Source organism: Hyaena hyaena, unplaced genomic scaffold, assembly GCF_003009895.1.
Source record: "Hyaena hyaena isolate Hyena2069 unplaced genomic scaffold, ASM300989v1 scaffold_23, whole genome shotgun sequence".
Classification (NCBI taxonomy): domain Eukaryota; kingdom Metazoa; phylum Chordata; class Mammalia; order Carnivora; family Hyaenidae; genus Hyaena; species Hyaena hyaena.
In genome coordinates, this window is record NW_024080655.1 from 1,560,700 (window position 1) to 1,578,271 (window position 17,572).

The 17,572-nt window shown below is 36.5% G+C and overlaps 1 protein-coding gene across 2 annotated transcripts in view; it reads left to right on the plus strand.

Moving 5' to 3' along the window:
• Positions 1-17,572, plus strand: part of CKAP5 (cytoskeleton associated protein 5) — a 110,920-nt gene that overhangs the window by 39,215 nt on the left and 54,133 nt on the right. For both annotated transcript variants that reach the window (XM_039226747.1, XM_039226748.1), the window contains exons 2-8: positions 3,387-3,480; positions 3,976-4,169; positions 5,623-5,829; positions 11,323-11,494; positions 12,123-12,255; positions 12,691-12,791; positions 14,560-14,673. In XM_039226747.1, the coding sequence (XP_039082678.1) occupies positions 3,424-3,480; positions 3,976-4,169; positions 5,623-5,829; positions 11,323-11,494; positions 12,123-12,255; positions 12,691-12,791; positions 14,560-14,673 (978 nt within the window). In that variant the 5' untranslated portion in view covers positions 3,387-3,423. The remainder of the gene's footprint in view (positions 1-3,386; positions 3,481-3,975; positions 4,170-5,622; positions 5,830-11,322; positions 11,495-12,122; positions 12,256-12,690; positions 12,792-14,559; positions 14,674-17,572) is intronic.

The window sequence follows — 17,572 nt, forward strand, 5'->3', positions numbered from 1 at the left end:
TGCCATATAATATTGCACTCAATAAATATTTCACTATTCATTCTCTCTTTGATGAACTTCTGAAGTATTTTCAACTTTTGGCTTTTATGAACAACTTTGCTGTGAATGTCTTATATAGATCTTCTGGTGCAGTTGGCATCAATTTCTAGTATGTGTGTATATATATGTGTATATACACATACACACATATATACATACATATATACATACATACATACCTAGGAATAAAGTCTAATATTAGCATCTTCAACTTAGGTAATGACATACTACTTTACAAACTGCTGTACTGTTTTTATCTCCTGCCATTGCTGCAGAATTGCTACTAAGGTTTGACTCATACTCTAAAGTGCACTGCTGTTGTTTCTCAGGGTTCTGGGCATTTTGGAGAGACATCTTAATGAAAGTTCCACTTACTCTAATAAACTTAAGTCTCTGAGTATACAGCTTTCACTGGGATGTTCCCTACATTTTGATGGAAGGGAAAAAGTAAAGAAAGAGGCATAGATTTTGAATTTTAATGTGATCCCAGTTTTGTTGTTTTAGGCAAGTTACTTAAATTTTATGAGCCTAGTGTGTAAAACAGAGAGACTATATTTCTTTCATGTAGTTGTTGTTAGTACAAAGTGAGTCAAGGTGTTTAAAAAGTACTTCGCACAGTACCCAATTCATAGCAGACACCATCAAGGTATATGTTAAACAAGTATTTATTGAAGGTATATTTTATGTCAGACTCCCTCTGAGGATGGAGAAATAAACAATATCCTTATACATTATATATATAATACTGAAAACTTGGAAACAATTTAAATGTCCACTGTTAAGATTCATAATTTTGTTACAACCTTTAAACATCATGTTCTCAGGTGCTTGGGTGGCTCAGTTGGTTGAGCATCCGACTTTGACTTCAGCCCAGGTCATGATCTCGCCACTAGTGGGTGGAGCCTTGCATCAGGCTCTGTGCTGACAGCTCAGAGCCTGGAGCCTGGAACCTGCTTCAGATTCTGTCTCCCTCTCTCTTTCTGCCCCTGCCCTGCTCCTGCTCTTGCTCTCTTTTTCTCAAAGAGAAACTAACATTAAAAAAAATTTTTTTAAACATTATGTTCTCAAACATGGGAAAATGTTTGTGGCTATATGAGAAAAAGATTCCAAGAGGATTATACTTGTCTTTTTCATATCATTTATACATCCTTTGCACGTCCTTTGAAAAACTCTGAAAGGATTTAAGTGGATATACACTAAGTGCTTTTTACGGTTAATAATTAGCGGTGAAATTGTGGGGTTTTTTAAAATATCTATTTAGAGAGTGCATGCACGCATGAGCTGGGGAAGGGCAGAAAAAGGAGAGAATCCTAGGCAGGCCCCGCACTATCAGCACAGAGCCCAGCTCGGGGCTTGATTCCATGAACCATGAGATCATGACCTGAGCCAAAATCGAGAGTTAGACACTTAACTGAGCCACCCTGGCACACCTAAAATTGTGTTTTGTTTTATTTTATTTTATTTTTATTAAATTTTTAAAAACTTACTTATTTTGAGAGAGACAGAGGCAGCATGAGTGGGGGAGGGGCAGAGAGAGAAGGAGAGAGAGTATCCCAAGCAGGTTTCATGCTGCCAGCAGAGACCCCCAACACTGGGCTTGAACTCATGAAACTGTGAGATTATGACCTAAACTGAAACCAAGAGTCAGATGCTTAACTGACTGAGCCATTCAGGTGCCCCTAAAATTGTGTTTTAATACTTTCCTTCCTTATGTATTTTCTGTACTTTCCAGATTTTCTACAGTTGACATATATTACTTTTATAATCAGAAAAAAAAAAGTTATTATTACGGCACTTGGGTGGCTCAGTTGTTTTAGTGTCTGACTCTTGATTTCGGCTCAGGTCATGATCTCATGGTTTGTGGGGTTGAGCCTCAGGTTGGGCACTGCTCTGACAGCATGAAACCTGCTTGGGTTCTCTCTCTCCCTCTCTCTCTCTGCCCCTTCCCTACGTGCAGATACATGCATGCATTCTCTCTCTAGAATTAAAAAAAGAAAAAAAGATGTTAGCTAAATGAATAGCATATAGCTTTTAAAGGAATGTTGTGTATAAACCTAACTAAAAAAGGATATAAAGTTCATAAAAATATAGTTCATTCAGGGACTTAATTTTTTTTAATGTTTATTTTTGAGAGAGAAAGAGACAGAGTGTGATCAGGGGATGGGCAGAGAGAGACAAACACAGAATTGGAAGCAGGCTGCAGGCTCTGAGCTGTCAGTACAGAGCCCGAGGTAGGGCTCAAACTCAGGAGCCATAAGATCATGACGTGAGCCGAAGTCGGACACTTAACTGACTGAACCATCCAGGTGCCCCTAATTTGTTACTAGTTTATGTAATCATATTGTCTAGAGCCATATTTACCAGAATTAGATAGAGAGCTGGGTAACATTGAGATTTTTCCATAATGACTATTGTCTGAAAGAATTTTAGGTTAATAGTTACAAGTATGCCTTTCTTTGAAACTCTTTTGCCATTTTAAAGGCCAGGTAGCTCAGCTGTTCAGTTTTATTCTGGTTTTGTTATATATCTAGGAAGTTCCCATTTGGGAAAATATATAAGCATTTTTTTAAACAAATATCCATCCTTTCTAGATTAATTTAGTTGTTTTTCCCCAATTTTGATTTAGTTAGTTTGTTTTAAGTAATCTCTTCCCTCCTGGCATCTGGGTGACTCAATCAGTTGACCATCCGACTTCAGCTTGGGTCATGATCTCATGGTTTGTGAGTTTGAGTGTAGCATTGGGCTCTGCACTGTCAGTGGGATTCTCTCTCTCTCTGCCCCTCCCCCATTCTCTCTTTTCTCAAAATAAACAAACTTAAAAAAAAGTAAGCTCTATGCCCAGTGTGAGGCTTTAAACTCATGACCCTGAGATCAGAAATCATATGCACTACCCACTGAGCTAGCCAGGCACCTGTATGTAGTCTTTATTTTTTTTTATATATTTTAAAATCTTTTATTTATTTTCTAGAGAGAGATTGTGGGCAGGGGAGGAACGGAGAGAGAGAGAGAGAGAGACAGAATGTGAAGCAGGCTCCAGGCTCTGAGCTGTCAGCACAGAGCCCGACACAGGGATCAAACCCAAGAACCATGAGATCATGACCTGAACTGAAGTTGGAAGCTTAACCAAGCCACTCAGGCACCCCTTTGTGTCGATTTTCTCTATTAACTTTTTTCTTTCACTTTTAAAATATCCTATTAATGGAATTAAGTGGAGATTTGACCAAAAAATGAGCTTTTTTACTCTTATTGGTACATGCATGAAAAAATAATAATCTCAGAAAAATCATTTTGTCTTACAAGACTGCTTGATTGTTAGATTTACTAGGTACCGATTTTTGTCTGACCAGGAATTGCTCTTAATTCTGAGGAGAAACTGGAAGCACAATGGGAGATGACAGTGAGTGGGTGAAACTGCCGGTTGATCAGAAATGTGAACACAAGGTAAGACTTTTCTGGAGCTCAGATTTTAGTGTCGGGCTTGTTTTCTGAGCACTCCCACGATATATATAGTATATAGTATACAGCTGCCTAATGATTACACAACACAACTGAGAAACAACATGCTTTGGAGATGAGGCAGTTTCAGCAGGGTGATTTTTCATTTTTCAATCGTTACATCTTTAATTACAAATTGCATATTACACAGAAGTAAAAACTAACACTTGGATACAGAGTGAGATAGATTTTTAGTGGTCTCTTGGGAATTCTGGATGGCCTTGGAAGAATATTGCAAATATTAAACACTTATAAGAAAAAGTTTATTAGCTAATTCTCTTTGAAAACTCTGAATTTCTTAAACTCCTTTTTTGTTTCTAATCATAGGGTCCTGTGTTCAGATTACTTGGTATAGGGCAGTCATTCCCTCCCACTCCTCCAATTAATAGTAGATAATAATCTCATTAAATTGTGTTTTGTTTCAAAATACTTTTCTTTTAGCTCTGGAAAGCAAGGTTAAGTGGATATGAAGAAGCCCTGAAGATCTTCCAGAAAATAAAAGATGAAAAGAGCCCAGAATGGTCCAAATTTTTAGGACTGATCAAAAAATTTGTGACTGATTCCAATGCAGTGGTTCAGCTGAAAGGGTTAGAAGCTGCACTTGTGTATGTTGAAAATGCTCATGTAGCAGGAAAGTAAGTAGTTTTTTTCCAACTCTTCTGGTAAAATCCTTGTCTGGTACTACATGGTTAAGCTATGTATATTTATGGATCCTTGTCCTTAGTTATTAGCACTTTTGGAAGATAATCATTTTCTTCAAAGCTCCTTGGTACTTGTTTTTCATTCGGGTTTTATCTGCTCTCAGAAATCTAAATAGTACATGAGATCTCTAAAGAGGAGCAAATTAGAAATGAAATCTGTAGTTTTTTATCTTAAAGTTTGATGAGCAAGTAAATTTCCTTTTGAGCCTTTTGTAATGGGAATTACTTTAAACTAGAGAGAAAATCTCAAGTAACTTGTAGAAGAAACTGGAGGGTGTTAGGAAAGGAATTACCAGAATTTCACTGAAAACATTTGGGCATTACAGAAACTCTTTCTACAAGGCTTCCTAGCTAGGTGATCTTAGAAACACTTCTCTGTGTGGTCATTAGGCATTTTTCGCTTTTTGGAGAGGTGGTGCTAACTAAACAACTTCCATGGCTCCTGGCCAGTTTGACTTGAGTTGTAGGTGATAGAGGTTTTTGATCACCCACTCTCCCATACCTCATAGACCTGGGTTTCTAATGCTATCTTAGTGTCATTGACAGGAGCCCTCTGTACAAGAAAAAGGAAGGGGGAATCCCTCTACTTAATTGCATAAGAAACATATACTTGACTTACTTTAAAGATTATACAATAAAAACCATCATTCATCTGACAGTTTTGTTACCAGCATCACTGAGTTTCCCTTACCATTAATGGGACCATTGCTTTTTTTATTTATCCTTTTATATCAGAAACTTTTTTGACAAATAGATGCAGTTGTAATCCACTTTATTCCTCTGATTTCCAATGGTCCAGGTTTCATTTAATTTAGAAGAGACTCACAGCATGAAAGTTACTATAAAGTCTTGCCAAGGAGTTAAGAGCAGCTTTTTGTTTAAAGGTACATATCCATTCCCTTTGTGAAGAAGTTCTTTAGAAATGTTTAAAATGACCTTATAAAAATTTTTCAAAAAGGAAGAACTCTGTAATCCTATCTTTGTGAAATATATCTGTATGTATATTATCTATCTTCTATGCATATAGAGAGATAGATCTGAATGGATGGATACCAAATAGTTGAAAGTAAGTTTTCTCTGGGTAATGGGATTTCAAGGGATTTTTGCTTTCTTGTTCGACTTTCCTATGTTTATACACAGAAACTATGGTTCTGTGTCATCGCCTGGTTTGATACATCTTAAACTTTTATGATTTGCATTAAGTTTATCTTTCATGTTCTTAAACATAAATTTAAAAATTAGAAACTTATTTACTTCATTTCTAAGCATTTAGGAAAGTATTTGTCATCCCCCCTCCCCTCCAACTCCATGACCATTTCCAGCTTTTTTTACTGAAGTGTTTTTTTGTGTGTGTGATGGTGGTGGTGTTTTGTATTCTGTATTACAGAACCACAGGAGAAGTTGTGTCAGGTGTTGTAAGTAAAGTGTTCAACCAGCCCAAAGCCAGAGCCAAGGAGCTAGGCATTGAGATTTGTCTGATGTACATAGAAATTGAGAAAGGAGAGGCTGTGCAAGAAGAGCTCCTAAAAGGCCTGGACAACAAGAACCCCAAGATTGTAGTGGCCTGCATAGAGACACTGAGAAAAGCCTTAAGGTAAGACATTTTGCTTTGGTTCTATTAACTAGAATATCTCAACTGAGTTTGAGTTCCTGGCTTAAACAGAAATGAAAACTGCTGGACTTGACTTGGCATGCCACACAGCCAGGAAAATTGACCTGGGAAAGTTAAAGTCATTCCTCAAGTGTGGTGCTTTCTATTCAGGAATTTTAGCGCTTTCAAGTGATATTGCATGGTTATTTTATCTAAGTCCCCTTCTTTTTTCTTTTTTTTTAATATTTTATTTATTTTTGAGAGAGAGATGGAGACAGCATGAGCAGGGGAGGGTCAGAGAGAGAGGGAGACACAGAATCTGAAGCAGGCTCCAGGTTCTGAACTAGCTGTCAGCACAGAGCCTGATGCGGGGCTCGAACTCACAAACTGTGAGATCATGACCTGAGCCAAAGTAGGACGCTTAACCTACTGAGCCACCCAGGCGGCCCTATCTAAGTCCCCTTCTAATGAAGATGAGCAAGGGATGTTTCTGACCTGCTTTCCAATTACGAATTGACCTTTTCGAGGAAAAACTCCTCAGAATGTTTAAGCAGCTCTTCTTTTATTATCCTTAGGCATGTATTTATGTACTTTGGAATATTGACTAAAGACAGTTTATTAGCTAAAGCAAACCTTTGTTCAGATGCCTTTTTAGTAAAACAGAAGTAAATTCTATATGCCTTTAAACAGAAGCACACCAATAACAAATAGAAAATAACTTTTACCCTTATATAATAAGTTATTTTCAAACACTAGAATCTCTTGTTGTTTGGTAGTGAAGTTTTTCATGAATGAGATCTCTTTCAGGAACAAATAGCTATACTTTGCTGTGGAAATCTGAACACTGATTTGTTCTGATTTGGCAGTCCTTCTAACCTGACATCCTGTCCCCAATACTGTCTACATGAGAAACTTTAGAAAGTTCAGTACTAGTGAAATCCTGAATGTGTGACCTATAGGAGTAAAGTAAAGATCATCCCAACTTAGCTCACTTGTGATTTAGTGTATGACCTACTTCTTGGAGGAAGTGCTTCTTTTGCTGTTTATCTTACATGGAAATATCAAAATTCTTAAATTTTGTTAAATGATCCTCCGTTTATAAGTCTTAAACTTTTATGTTGTCTTTCACTTTGTTCCTAATGTTCTTTTATAAAATTAGACTATCACTTAGATTTTTGTGTGATAAATTTTTCCTCATTTCAAGGCTAGTATATTAGGTATGTTTTTATGAGTAGTAGATAGTGTGTTCATTTTTATCATTTTAGAAATTTAGTGAATTGACTTGGTTATCAAAACTGTGTTTATCTCAGTAAATATGTTCTGGTCCTTAGTAATGGATCTCTTAATAAAAAAATATATATGCTATAATTACCTTTTTTTTTGAGACACAGAGCATGAGTGGGGGAGTAGCAGAGAGAGAGGGAGACACAGAATTGAAGCAGGCTCCATTCCCTGAGCTGTCACCACAGAGCCCAACGCGGGGCTCGAACCCACAACTGTGAGATCATGACCTGAGCCAAAGTCGGATACTTAACCGACTGAGCCACCCAGTCGCCCCTACCTTTAACCGAAAGATTCTTTTTTTTTTTTTTTTTTAATATTTTTAATGTTTTATTTCTAGAGGAGAGAGACAGCGTGAGCAGGGGAGGGTCAGAGAGAGAGGGAGTCACAGACTCTGAAACAGGCTCCAGGCTCTCTGAGCTGGCAGTCAGCACAGAGCCCGACGCGGGGCTCGAACCCACGAACCGCGAGATCATGACCCAAGCGAAAGTCGGACGCTTAACCGACTAAGCCACGCAGGCGCCCCCTTTAACCGAAAGATTCTAATCCAAAATGCTGTAAACTCTGGTTATTTTACTTTTAAGCTGACTGGGAGAATAAGTATAGAAAAAGAGCAAGTTAGGTATATCTTCTTTTGTCTTCCTTACAGATGTAATTCAGTTCCATCCCTGTGTAGTTCTTTATTTGTCCTAATGCATCTCAGAATCTATAGTAGAATTAAATAGTTCTCTGGGACCTTCAAAGGGCCAAATTCTTCAATCCTAGGTTCCAGTTTCCCCATACTACCTGTGTTAGTGATAGCTTCAGGAAATCAAAAATGTTCTGTGACCCCTAAAGTAGGCTTCTAGAACCCTAGGTGATTTTCTGTAGTAATATATTTAGTATCAAGATTAGGTTTTGTTTTGTTAAGGTATCTGTTTTCCATGTAGACCTGTTCCATGGGTTTTTCTTATATGTCTTTCAGTAGGCCAGGAGAGTAAAACAAACAAATTATGATTAAACCATAGCAATGTAAAGGAAGACTCAGAGCTCCCAAATGTTAGGTTGTTCAGGCATGGTGATGATTATTTCATAACTCTAAGTTCTTATTTTTCCTTTGAGCCAAGTTAAAATGTTCTTTTCTATTAAAATAAAGGGGATTTTAAAGGAAATCTTAAAGATCATCTAGTTTATTTTCATGTTATATTTATTTAAACTATTTACATAACCATGCTGTGGTTGATATACCAGGTTATTTACATAACCTCTTTATCATTTGTGAAGTAGAGTATTTTCCATCTTCTCTAACCAGTTGGAGTATGTCCATAGCTATACTGAAAATTTTTGTTGCATTTGTGTATATAGAAGATAAAATAAATAATAGATAAATAAATTCACCCTTGAACAACACAGGGGCTAGGGGTGCTGACCCCATGCAGTCAGAAATCTGTGTATAACTTTTGACTCCTCCAAAACTTAACTACTAATAACTTACTGTTGACTGGAAGCTTTACCAATAACATAGTCAGTTAACATATATTTTGCATGTTATCTGTATTATATACTGTATTCTTAAAGTAAGCTAGAGAAAAGAAGATGTTACTAAGAAAATCATAAGGAAGAGAAAATACATTTACAATATTATACTGTAAAAATTCCATGTATGAGTGGAGCCACACAATTCAAACCTGTGTTCAAGGTTCAACTGTATATGAGTTCTACTACAGAATGTCAGTGTTCTTTCATAACTAAATCCCTCTTGCTCTAGAATTTGCTATGCAAAAATGTTAGCAGTGACTCAGAAAGCTAAATTTGGCCAGTTAGGAACTTAAAAATATAAAATGTGACAGATATATAAGGTTAAATGTGCTACCTTTTAAAGTCAGAATGCAACTGTTTTCCTCATGAAAAACTGAAACAGAGATTTAGGTTGCTGGAGTTACAGGGTGATAGTTTCAAAGTCAGGAATGAAATACGCTGCCAGGATTAGTGAGTTGTCAATTTTGAGTGAACCACCTTAATCGTAAGAACTATTAAAAATTTATTGACAGTAGATTTCACTCATATAAATATGTATAAAATGATTACATTTTTAAGCTTTTATATGTATATATATATTTTTTTAAAATTTTTAATGTTTTATTTATGTCTGATTGAGAGAGAGAGACAGCACGAACAGGGGAGGGTCAGAGAGACAGAGGGAGACACAGAATCCGAAACAGGCTCCAGGCTCTGAGCTAACTGTCCGCACAGAGCCCGACGTGGAGCTCAACCCACCAACCGTGAGATCATGACCTGAGCTGAAGTCGAAGGCTTAACCGACTGAGCTACCCAGGCACCCCTATATTTAAGATAATACACATTTGGTCCTTTATAAATTTGAACTGTCCCTAGTTAGGTTACATAAAAGGTTAGTTTAAAATTTTTATATCATTCTGGACCATAGACATTACATAATATCTTGGAAGAGTGACATCTAAACATAGAAATGGCAAGGGAAATAAAAGCAAAGATGAACTATTGGGATCTCATCAAGATAAAATGTATATACACAGCAAGGGAAACAATCAACAAAACTAAAAGGCAACCGATGGAATAGGAGAAGATATTTGCAAATAACATATCAGATAAAGGGTTAGTATCCAAAATCTATAAAGAACTTATCAAATTCAACACCCAAAAAACAATCCAGTGAAGAAATGGGCAAGACATGAACAGACACTTTTCCAAAGAAGACGTCCAAATGGCTATTGACACATGAAAAGATGCTCAGCATCACTCATCATCAGGGAAATACAAATCAAAACCTTAATGACATACTACCTGATACCTGTGAGAATGGCTAAAATTAACAACTCAGGCAATAACAGATATTGGCGTGGATATGGAGAAAGGAGAACCTTTTCGCACTGCGGGTAGGAATGCAGACTGGTGCAGCCATTCTGGCAAACAGTATGGAAGTTCCTCAAAAAATTAAAAATAGAACTACTCTACAACCAGCAATTGCACTACTAGGTATTTATCCAGAGATTACAAAACTGCTGATTTCAAAGGGCACATGCACCCTAGTGTTTATAGCAGCACTATCAACAATAGCCAAAGGCTGAGAAGAGCCCAAATGTCCATGAACTGATGAATTGATAAAGAAGATGTGGTGTGTACACACATGTGCACACACACACACAAACATTGGAATATTACTTGGAGATCAAAAAGAATGAAATCATACAATTTGCAACAACATGGGTGGAACTAGAATGTATTATGCTAAGTGAAATTAGAGAAAGATAAATATCATATGATTTCACTTATATATAGAATTTAAGAAATAAAACATATGAACATAGGGGAGGGGAAGGAAAAATAAGATAAAAATAGGAGGCAGACTATAAGAGACCCTTAAATACAGAGAATAAACTGAAGGTTGCTGGCAGGGGTTGGTTGGGAGGATGGGCTAAATGGGTGATGGGCGTTAAAGAGGGCACTTGTTGGGATGAGCACTGGGTATTATATGTAAGTGATGAATCACTAAATTCTACTCCTAAAACATTATACTATATGTTAGCTAACTTGGATTCAAATTTAAAAAACAAAAAACAAATGGGGGCCCCTGGGTGGCTCAGTCAGTTGAGCATCTGTCTTTGGCTCAGGTCAGGATCTTACGATTCGTGGGTTCAAGCCCCACATTGGGCTCTGTGCTGACAGCTTGGAGCCTGGAGCGGGCTTTAGATTCTTTGTCTCCTCTCTCCGCCCTCCCCTCTTCTCTCTCTCTCTCAAAAATAAATATTTTTTAAAAATTAAAAACATGGTTATGAGTTCCTTTTTCTTTTTTTTTTTTTTTTTCTGGCTGCTTTAAAATATCTCAACCTGTGTAACTCTATTAATATATAATAAGTACAAAACTGTGTTTGAGCAATGTGTGGGTGGTTCAGCCAATCATCTGACTCTTAATTTTGGCTTGGGTCATGATCTCCCAATTTTGAGTTCGATCCCTGCACTGGGCTCTGTGCTAGCAGTACATAGCCTGCTTAAGATTCTCTCTCCCTTTCTGTCCCTCCCTTGCTTTCACTCTCTCTCGAAGAGAATAAATAAGTGTTTTTTAAAAAGTATAAACAGCTTTTATGATTTTAATTATAATGCCAAAGAAATGAGAAAAATATGAAATATCTATAAAAAGAAACACTGCCCAAGTAGATAGCATGCTGACAAGTTTCTTTTACAATTTTTCATGTCTAGTGAATTTGGTTCCAAAATCATCTTGCTTAAGCCAATTATCAAAGTGTTGCCAAAACTCTTTGAGTCTCGAGAAAAGGCTGTTCGAGATGAAGCAAAACTAATTGCTGTGGAGATTTACAGATGGATTCGGGATGCTCTGAGACCCCCATTACAAAATATAAACTCTGTCCAGGTGAGGTATAAAAAAAGTTTTTTGGTTGTCTTTGCATAAGGTTAATATGAAGATATTTCATTCCTGTTGTTAATATTCTGTCCTTACAAATAGTTATTTTTTCATTCTTAATTTTGAAATCATTTGATTTCTTTTTCCTCAGAGTAGCTGTTTCTGATGTTATTTTGTCCTCTCAGCTTAAATACCTTGTATTCAGTGATTCCAGTATGTCAGTGTTGACTCTATGGCAGTTTAAAACATCCCTTTATCATGCTATTGGATAGCAGGACTTCTATTTATTTGGACAAAATGCATTTTATCTTTTTTATTACAATTAGTTTTAGAGACTTGATCTAATACAAATATATCTGAATTCATGAACTGATGAGTGTCCTAAAAAGTAGATTTTAATCTTTTTTCTAAGTGCTTAGTCCTACATCTTAGGTAGTAAACATGTCAGTTTGACTTATGTCAAACATATTTGATATATACCAAATGTATATACTTTAAATGTATCATTTCCTGTTTGCCTTGCTAGAACCACATAAATAAGAAACTGGGTTCTGATATTAGTAAACGTAAATGTTAATTATGTTATGTAATGGTGAGAATGTAGGCATATTTTTAAAATATTTTATGATATTTATAGTTGAAAGAACTAGAAGAAGAATGGGTCAAATTGCCAACAGGTGCTCCTAAACCAAGTCGATTTCTGCGTTCCCAGCAAGAACTAGAAGCTAAATTGGAACAGCAACAGTCTGCTGGTGGTGATGCTGAGGGAGGTAAGCCAGGTTTAAACACCAGTTTCTGTGAAAATTAGTAAGAACAGGCCCTACCACAAGAACATAGGCACGTCTTGTAAAACTGCCATTTAATACAATTGAAGTTTTTTTTTTTTAATGTTTTATTTATTTCTGTGAGAGAGAGAGTCAGAGAGAGAGGGAGATACAGAATCCGAAGCAGGCTCCAGGCTCTGAGCTAGCTGTCAGCACAGAGCCTGACGCGGGGCTCGAACCCACGAACCGTGAGATCATGACCTGAGCCAAAGTCAGACGCTTAACCAACTGAGCCACCCAGGCACCCCCAATTGAAGTGTTTATAGCATTAATAACAGAGTCCTTCTACATAGAGATTTCATCAGGGTGTGAATGAAGTGATCACTATTTGATAAGTAAAAACATTCCATCCATTTTTAAGATTTGTTTTTCTTCTGGAAGGTGGTGATGATGGTGATGAGGTACCACAGATAGATGCTTATGAGCTATTGGAGGCAGTAGAAATTCTTTCCAAACTTCCCAAAGACTTTTATGACAAAATTGTAAGTAATGGTAACCTTCTTTCATTTATTTCATGTTAAACAGTTACTTGATTATAATTAGAGTGTTCTGCGGAGCCCTTGCCTAGTATACCCCCTTCCATGTATACCTTAGTAAAATGAATCAGTTGCTTCTTTGTTCCCCTTGTTCCCCTACTACTTTGTATATATACCTATTTGTAGCACCTTCTTTTACTTGTCTTGCCAAAAACCAGAACATTATTCTTGACTTCTCATTTTCCTCGTTGTCTTTCTAGTTTTAACCTTTAAAGATCTCTCAGATTCATCTCCTTTTCTCCATCCCCCAGTAATTTACCCCAGAGTTCCTTGGCCGTGGCACTGTTGACATTTTTTACCAGATAATTCTTGGTTTTGGAGTTCCGTCCTGTGTATTGTAGTGTTTGGCAGCATCTGTGGCATTTACCTGATATCAGTAATAACCATTCCTCGAGTCAGACAATCAGAATGTCTCCAGACTTTACTAAATATACCCAGAGAGACACAATTCCACCCAACTGAGAAACAGTCTTATCCCAACCACCACCACCACGTCTTGCCCCACGTGCTGCACTAGTCTTATAAGACTACTTGTGTCTGCTCTTGCCTCCTTCCCATTGTATTTTCCAGTGTAACAAAAGCTGTCATTTTTAAAAATAAAAGGCTTCCCATATCATTACCTCACTAAAGTCCTTGGAATGGTTCCGTGAGTTTAATGATGTCTCAAATCATCCTGTGGCCACTGAGGCAAACTATGGCACGTTTGAGAGCCCTGCTTATCTTCCAACCACTTCTCTCATTCCTGTCATTGTGCATCATACTAAACTTCTCTCAGTGTCAGATGTGCCACACTTTCCCCCTCTAAACTCTGGACCTTAAAATATGCTGTTCTTTCTGCCTATAGCATTCTCTCTGATTCACCCCATAATACTTCTTGATCCTCTAGATCTCACCATAAGAATCTCTTTTTAGGAGAGATCCCACCCGTTAGCCTAAAGTAGGTTAAATCCTCTTACTGTAACACCAAAGCAGCTTGTACTTCTCTTTATAATGGTCATGACCTAGTATTTATTTATTGAAGACCTTCTTAGTTCTGCCTTCAGCTCCTTCAGTCCCCCGTTAACTTCTGATTAACAAATATTTGGTAAATTGAATTGCACTGTGTTCTTCTCCAGGGTGACAAGTTTCTCATCTTCTTTATATCCCCAGTTCTTTCAAATAGTGGGTATTCAAAATTATTGAATGATTAATTGATCTCTAGTGAAGTATTTTCTATTTTATGATTATAAAACAAAAGGATTAGCATTGTAGCACCGATGTATAAAACTAATCTCCAATATTAGAACAATTTTGGCTGTTGGTTATATGATTGTCTGATCTTTTTAATGTCAGTATGGAAATTCCTTTCACCTGTGAGATATGCTAGAATTGCTTTCTAGCAGTGTTTTCTGTTTAATACTTGATTACTAACATTTGTCTAGAAAATGAGAAGGAAAAGTTGGTGGCATCCCATTCTTTTACTTGTAGAACTTTTACGGTTATGAAATGTTACGAAAATACTTATTATGTATGGACAAAAATTTATACGTATATATGAGCAAAACATTCTGAGTGGCCACACAGTTTTGCAATTTTGTCTTTTAACCAGCTTTAGAAAATTTCTGAAAACAAAAAAGAATTATATATCTTTGAATTAGGAGCATGCAAGAAATAGATTTTTTAAAAATATTGACTTATTTTCTATTCTACAAGTGTCTCATACTATGTCTTGCAGGAGGCAAAAAAATGGCAAGAGAGAAAAGAAGCCCTGGAGGCTGTAGAAGTACTAGTGAAAAACCCCAAACTGGAAGCAGGCGATTATGCAGATTTAGTAAAAGCATTAAAGAAGGTAAATGTGAAGAATGTCAACATTGGTACATTGGCATGTCAATAACAGACCAGGCCTTTGAATTTCTCATCATTGGTCATTGTTTTTATCACAGCTACATTGCCATTTAAGGAACACTATTGATGGTTTTCTAATTATAAGAGTATCTTTTTATTTAAAAAAAAATTTTTTTTTAATATTTATTTATTTTTGAGAGACAGAGCATGAGTAGGAGGGGGGCAGAGAGAGAGGGAGACACAGAATCTGAAGCAGGCTCCAGGCTCTGAGCTGTTAGCACAGAGCCCAGTGGCAGGACTTGAACCCAAGAACTGAGATCATGACATGAGCTGAAGTCAGATACTTAATCGACTGAGCCACCCAGGTGCCCCAGGCATACCCTTTTAAAGGACCGTTTAAAATGATTGTCCTACATTAGTTTGGAGGGATTGGTTTTCTTTGTTTATTATCACTTTTACTTTAAGTATGCTGTCTGATAGCATATATAGACCTCAAGAAAAAGAGGGTCTTGCTGATATAGAACCAAATATTCCAGTTTTAGAATCCTGTAAGGTGAACTATGTATTATTTTTTTAATGTTTATTTATTTTTGAGAGAGAGAGAGAGAAACAGAGTACAAGCCAGGGAGGGCATGAGAGTGAGGGAGACACAGAATCTGAAGCAGACTCCAGGTTCTGAGCTGTCAGCACAGAGCCCAACGTGGGGCTCTAACTCATGAACCGTGAGATCATGACCTCAGCTGAAGTTGGATGCTTAATCCACTGAGCCACCCAGGTGCCCCTGTAGGATGAACCAGACTCTATTTAATGGGACAGATACTAAATGTGAGGAATATTTTTCCGTTAGATAGCAAATGATGCCACATTGTATATCTATGTGCAAAGTAAAGGATTTGGGGAAATGTGGTCATTATAAAGCAGGCAAGTACTAAAAAAGAAATGTTTTTAGAAAACATTCCTTTGGTGTTGCTTAGGTTTAACCAAATTGAATGCTGCTGGGAGATAAATTTATACGTAGTGGCTTTCCATAGAATCTGAAAGTATAGATCAAACACTGAGGACATAGGTGTAGAGCTTAAGAACAAATTCTGTGAATACATGTTCTTGAATATAGAAAACTTTGTTTCATTTGCTTGAAATTACAGAGGATTGGAATGGTGGGAGAGGGGGTTAATCTTTAATTATATGCACATGTAAGTATAGTAATTCTCACATAAGTATAGAACTTACGTTCTATAAAGTCACCAAAACATTGAATAGCAAATACTAAGCCATTGATCCTACAGGAACACAGGGCACAGGGGTAGGGTCCTGCAACTCTTTGATCTCAACATTTCGTCAACCAGTCACTACGTAACTTGTTCTATTCTGTTTGAGGATGTCTCATTTAATATATATTATTGATGCATTAACAGTGGACTCAACGACCAACAGCACCATAACTCATGCTTTGAATAAAGCTTATTTAACATACATAATTTCTGCATGAGGAATATACAGCCTTTTTGTGCTTAGGAGCACTAGACAGCACTACACTGTACGTGAGGGCCATTTTAAACAGTGAAAGCAGCAACAAAAATCACAAAAGTGAAAAATAAAAGAAAAAGAAATGTGGCACTAAACAGACCATGAGAAAGATACTGTTTACAGTATGAGAACTGAAAGAAGTCAGAGTGTTGCTTTGTTCATTCTCTGTGGGGAATGTGCTCCCCAGGCAACTCAGATTTTCCACAGCTCTTTGCTTGTCTGTGAATGACCAGGAGAGTGCTTCAAGAATTGATTTTGGGGGTTATAAATAAACGTTAATGAGTAGGTGAAATTGCAAATAATGAAACCCATGAATAATGAGAATGGACTATGTTTTTTCATTCCCAGCCTACCACACTTTTTCCAAATGGGATTTGGAGGCAGAGATACATGATTTGTCACAATCGTTTAGTTCTCCATCTTCCAGTCTTGAAGAACCCTAGACCCAGGCAAGATTAATTCGAAGGGAGTTGCCCAGAGGGAAAAGATTTCACCAACCTGGACCTTGGGGGAAAGAGGAAGGGTAAAAAGGCACTAAGTGAAGGAAATTAGATTTTAGTGGCCTTGAAAACTTAAAAGATTCTCTATAAATTCCAGCATAATTTTTATCAGGAGTCTTATTACTTGGCTCTGAATTCTCAATGCCTCCTATGAAAGCTCTTATTTTTTCTTATATAATGGTACAAATATTAATTGATACTCCCCACATGGATTTTCTTAGGATATTAGCTTTTCAAATAAATACTGCTCTGTGATTTCCATTGGCATTATGAATATAAATGTAATCTTTTGCTATATTATTTACAGAGAGGATCATGGATTTTATATTTAGGTAGACATAGACAATAGATTTCTGTGAGAAACTTCTCCCTCTTCACATGGTGGAGTCACGGGGTGGGTGGTAGTCAAAGGCTACAAACAAGTAAAAAAAATTTTAATTTTGTGCTTAAAATATTTAAAACAATGAAAAGTTAACTTCAGTTGTGTAAATTAACCTGAAACAAGGCATTAAAAAATGTTTTATGTGATTTTACTTACATGTAAACACAAACTTCATATTCGTATTATATTGACTTAGACATATCAAAAACATGGAAATGGTAAAATAAGAGAATGAGATTGAGTAGGCTACAGACCACTCTTCCCTCCATAAATAGTTTCTTCTATTTTTTATGTTGAGTAATTCCAGTAATTTCCCTATTTTTTGCCTTTAATACAAGTATTAAAGAACTACTCATTTGAAATCCCTTATGGTATTCCCAAAACTATTTCTTTTTTTTTTTTTTTATTTTTAATCTCAATTTTGAATTCTATTTATTTATTTATTTATTTTTATTTTTATTTATTTATTTATTTATTTATTTATTTATTTATTT